Raw genomic sequence first — 3,736 nt, forward strand, 5'->3', positions numbered from 1 at the left:
TGGGACCTGGCCTGGTTGCCAATGTTTGCTGTAGCATGGCCAGGAGGGACCTGCTGCCCCTTCTGCCTGGCCTCTCAGCTCCAGAGACGGAACACGATGAGGGCTAGGAACGGGACAGCCAGTGGCCCTCATTGCTGCAGCTAAGGACTGGCCTCTTGAGGCCCAAATGCACTTGTGCTCTCTCAGCCTCCGTGTCCTCGGTTGCGTCCGTAGAGGCCATCACTCTCCTCAGGCAGACCCTTTGGGCACAGTCACTGACATGGTATAAGAGCCGTTGGTTACCAACAAGTTGATTCGGATGCATGGTGACTCTGTGTGCAGAGCAGAGCTGCTCCAGGGCTTTTCCAAAGGCTGTGCCCTTTTAGAGGTAGAACCACTGCCTCCCAAGGTGCCTGTGGGTCATTCAAACTACCAACCTTTCCCGTTGTTAAGCTGAAAGCAAGCACGTCACGCTTCTCCACCCAGGGCTTTCACTTGCCTCAGAGACTACTAGATCTTCCTTGCCTCCCTTGTCTGGATTTGGTGGCTTCCTAAGGGGGGGCCCTCTAAGATCACTTCAGTCACCCCTGCATCCATCTTCCCCCACAGATGACCCCTCATCCCCCGGCCTCCGTCCCCAGTAGGGTCAGTTCCCCACCCCATGCCAGGCCCACTCCACCCTCACCTGGTCATGCAGCTTGTCCTCAGGACCCGGCCTTGTCTTATGGTGCTTGGCGTCCATGCAGACATTGAGTAGGTCTGTCCTGTCCCGGCGAGTCCTGGAGTGAGTACCCCACGCAGAGGCCACCGAGGCCAGAAGCATTAGCAGCGGTGTCATCTGCAGAGCCACGGCCATCTGTCCCGAGGAAGAGCCACAGCCAAAGGTGGGCAAGACCTGAGAAAAAAGCAGCTTATGTGATACTCCCCAGGGCTCCGGATGTCCCTCAAGTCCTCCATGTCTTCTGCCCTCCCAACTCTGCATTTTCACAGCTTGTAGCGCAGCCGGGCCAAGGAATGACCGGCAGGTAAAGGGGAGAGCAGGCCCTGCGTGACCCCTAGGTGCCGCACCACTCAATCCCAGCTCTGCCTCCAGCCCGTTCTGTGATCCTGAGGCGCCACTGCCTCTCTGGATTTTGCCAGTGTTTTGTACTCACTCTATGTGCCCTTCCTGTTCTGCAATTCTTCCCGAATCGGCCCAGGAAGGAGCCTCTGGGCAGAGCCCATAGATGAGGCCAGAGGGAGTGCCCTCACTAGATTTAGTGTCAGCCAGTCTGGGAGCTCGTGGTGCTACCCCTCCCACTTAGGGCTCTCCTCCCATAGCAGACCTCCAGAAACCTTCATTGTGGTGATGATCAGTTTTGGTCATTGAAGAACAAGTGAGAGATAGATTTGTAAATCGTGTACATGTGATTTTTCTTTGAGTCTGTGACCACTAACAACAAAACTGTTGTGTAAAATCTTTCTACGGTGACTGAGAACAGGATGACAGACATGCCTTCGTAGCTAATTGTGTTTTTCACAAATCGAAGCTTTGTGGCGACCCCGTGGTGGGGGTTTACCGGCGCCCTGTTTCCAACAGCGTGTGCTCACTTTGTGGCTTTTGGTGTTCCATTTTGGTAATTCTCATAATATTTTAAAGTTCTTCATAAGTAAATGCTTTGCATAATTGTATAGGCAATAATAGCATAATTGCAAACTTTTCCATAATGGCTTACATAATAAAGTATAAACATAAGTTTCATATGCACTAGGAAACCAAAACATTTGTGTGCATATATTTTATTATGCAACCGTCACTTCAGGTGCATAGGCAACAAAACAGGCTGTTCTGGAGCTGCACCTGAAAGATCTCCGAGGTGGACCTGTTGTACATTGTTAGTAACTGAGTGGAAGTGTTTTGGAAATGTTGGTGGCAACCTATGTACAAGTGTAAGGTTTGTCAGCACCCCCCAATAAAATGATGACTAAAAAATTTAAAAACTGAGCAGAAGCCTTTAAATTTTCTTTTGCTTTTCCTTTAATTACTGCTTCACTCTTACAAATTGTTCTTGATACAGGTTACAAATACTACTTCATGCAATAGTGTAGTTAAACACCAGAAAATCTGACAAAAGCAGCAACGATAAACACATGAAGGTGCCCTGGTGGGGCGGTGGGCCCGTGAGCTAGGCAACTCATCGCCATGAGCAGTTCCACACAAGATGGGCGGACTCAGAAACCACAGGGGCAATTCTAGCCTGTCCTGTGGGACTGCGATGAGATGGAATTGAGCCAATGGCAGCAAATAGCTCTTTAGTTTAAACACGGGGCAGCAAGGAAGACAACGGTGTGTATTTGTAGCAGGGCCGCTGAAACCGCGAGATTCCAAGCATCTCTGTGATCGGGTACAAAGACTGCTCCGATGGGAGACTCTTAGAAGATGCCAAAGTAAATGAGTCATTTTAGCCCTGTAGGTAGGTACATTGGTACATGTAAGCTGGGCTGATAGATAAAATGTTTTGTTGTTTTAAATAATCACAGGGAGAATTTAATTTTTTTTTCTGCTGGAATACTGCAAGATAACTTTAGAGACCGTCTTTCTGGGGTCACCCTCTTCTCTGTGCCCCCACCCCGCACTCACCTTGTGGCCCGATAGGACAGCGCACCCGCGGCAATGATAGAAAGGCCTAGGACAAATGCTGGTAGCGACTGCTCAGTCGCGCACATGCCCCATCCCAAGTGGTTCTTTGAAATCATGGAGGAGTTCATCTTGCTTGCCCTCTTAGGCTGGATTCTCTACAGGAGCAAAATCCCCGTGCGCGGGGGGGCCCCCCCCCCCTGTGCACGTTTGTCATGCAAATGGCTGGCACAGTTGGAGAGGCTGGCAACTTCTGAGTCCATGGGTCAGCTGTCAGGTTGGATGCTTCTCCTGACTCACACAGACAGGTTCCAGGCTAATAAGCCCAAGATCAACAGACAAGACGGTAGATTGCTGTTGGCTCTCAGGGTCAATAGGCTGCTGACTCAAGCCCCCAAACCAAAGGTCAGCTGAGGAGCCAGGGGCAAGATCCACGTCCAGCAAAAGGCAAGGGAACTTTACCAGGAAAATGTGCTACTTCTGGTTCTGTCTGTATCGTTAGTGTATGGATGTTTGCTCAATATAAGATCGGGAAGCCTCCAAATCCTGGTATCACTTACACAACGAAGACAATGCCTCTCCCAAGGCAAGGTCTGGGTTCTATCTGTACCTGGTCGTACGACAGGTAAGTATGGTGACTAACTGTCCCTTCATCGGGGCTCATGGATCCCCTGGGTAGAAGTTTTCTGTTTTGGGACTGATTTTTTTCTTTTATTTTTCTTTTTGAAATATCAACTCACAGGACTCTCTTCTCCTTCCATGATACTATCCTGTAGCTTTGAGTTTGCGGCTGGGTCTGAGTGTCTTTGCTTCCTCAATAGGGGCATGGATCTGTTTCCCCCTTTTTCTCAGAATCCCTGGATGGGGCAAACAAATAATGTCCTCAGCTGGTAAACAAAAGGTTGGAGGTTCAAATCCACCCAGTGGTACCTCGGATGAAAGGCCTGGCCACCTTCCTCCGAAAACTCAGTCATTAAAAGCCCTGTGGACTCCACTCAAGTACTCCCTCAACACAAGAATACTTTCTTCTAGTAAATTGGCATTCTATGATGCTCACCTTCCCGACACAACCGCTGAAGACAAAACGGGTGAATAAGCAAATGTGGTGAAGAAAGCTGCCCGGCTATCAAAAGATATAGC

At 49.7% G+C, this 3,736-nt stretch overlaps 1 protein-coding gene across 1 annotated transcript in view; it reads right to left on the reverse strand.

Annotated features, from left to right (window-relative positions):
• The window catches only part of LOC101640916 (folate receptor gamma-like), a 16,894-nt gene extending 16,051 nt beyond the window's left edge, over window positions 1–843 (reverse strand). Inside the window, exon 1 of the mRNA XM_013006208.2 lies at window positions 665–843. Within this exon, the coding sequence (XP_012861662.1) occupies window positions 665–835 (171 nt within the window). The 5' untranslated portion in view covers window positions 836–843. The remainder of the gene's footprint in view (window positions 1–664) is intronic.
• Window positions 844–3,736: the final 2,893 nt, after the last annotated feature.

The sequence above is a fragment of the Echinops telfairi genome, unplaced genomic scaffold (genome assembly GCF_000313985.2).
Source record: "Echinops telfairi isolate 266 unplaced genomic scaffold, ASM31398v2 ScPeMD7_1713;HRSCAF=2227, whole genome shotgun sequence".
NCBI classification, from domain to species: domain Eukaryota; kingdom Metazoa; phylum Chordata; class Mammalia; order Afrosoricida; family Tenrecidae; genus Echinops; species Echinops telfairi.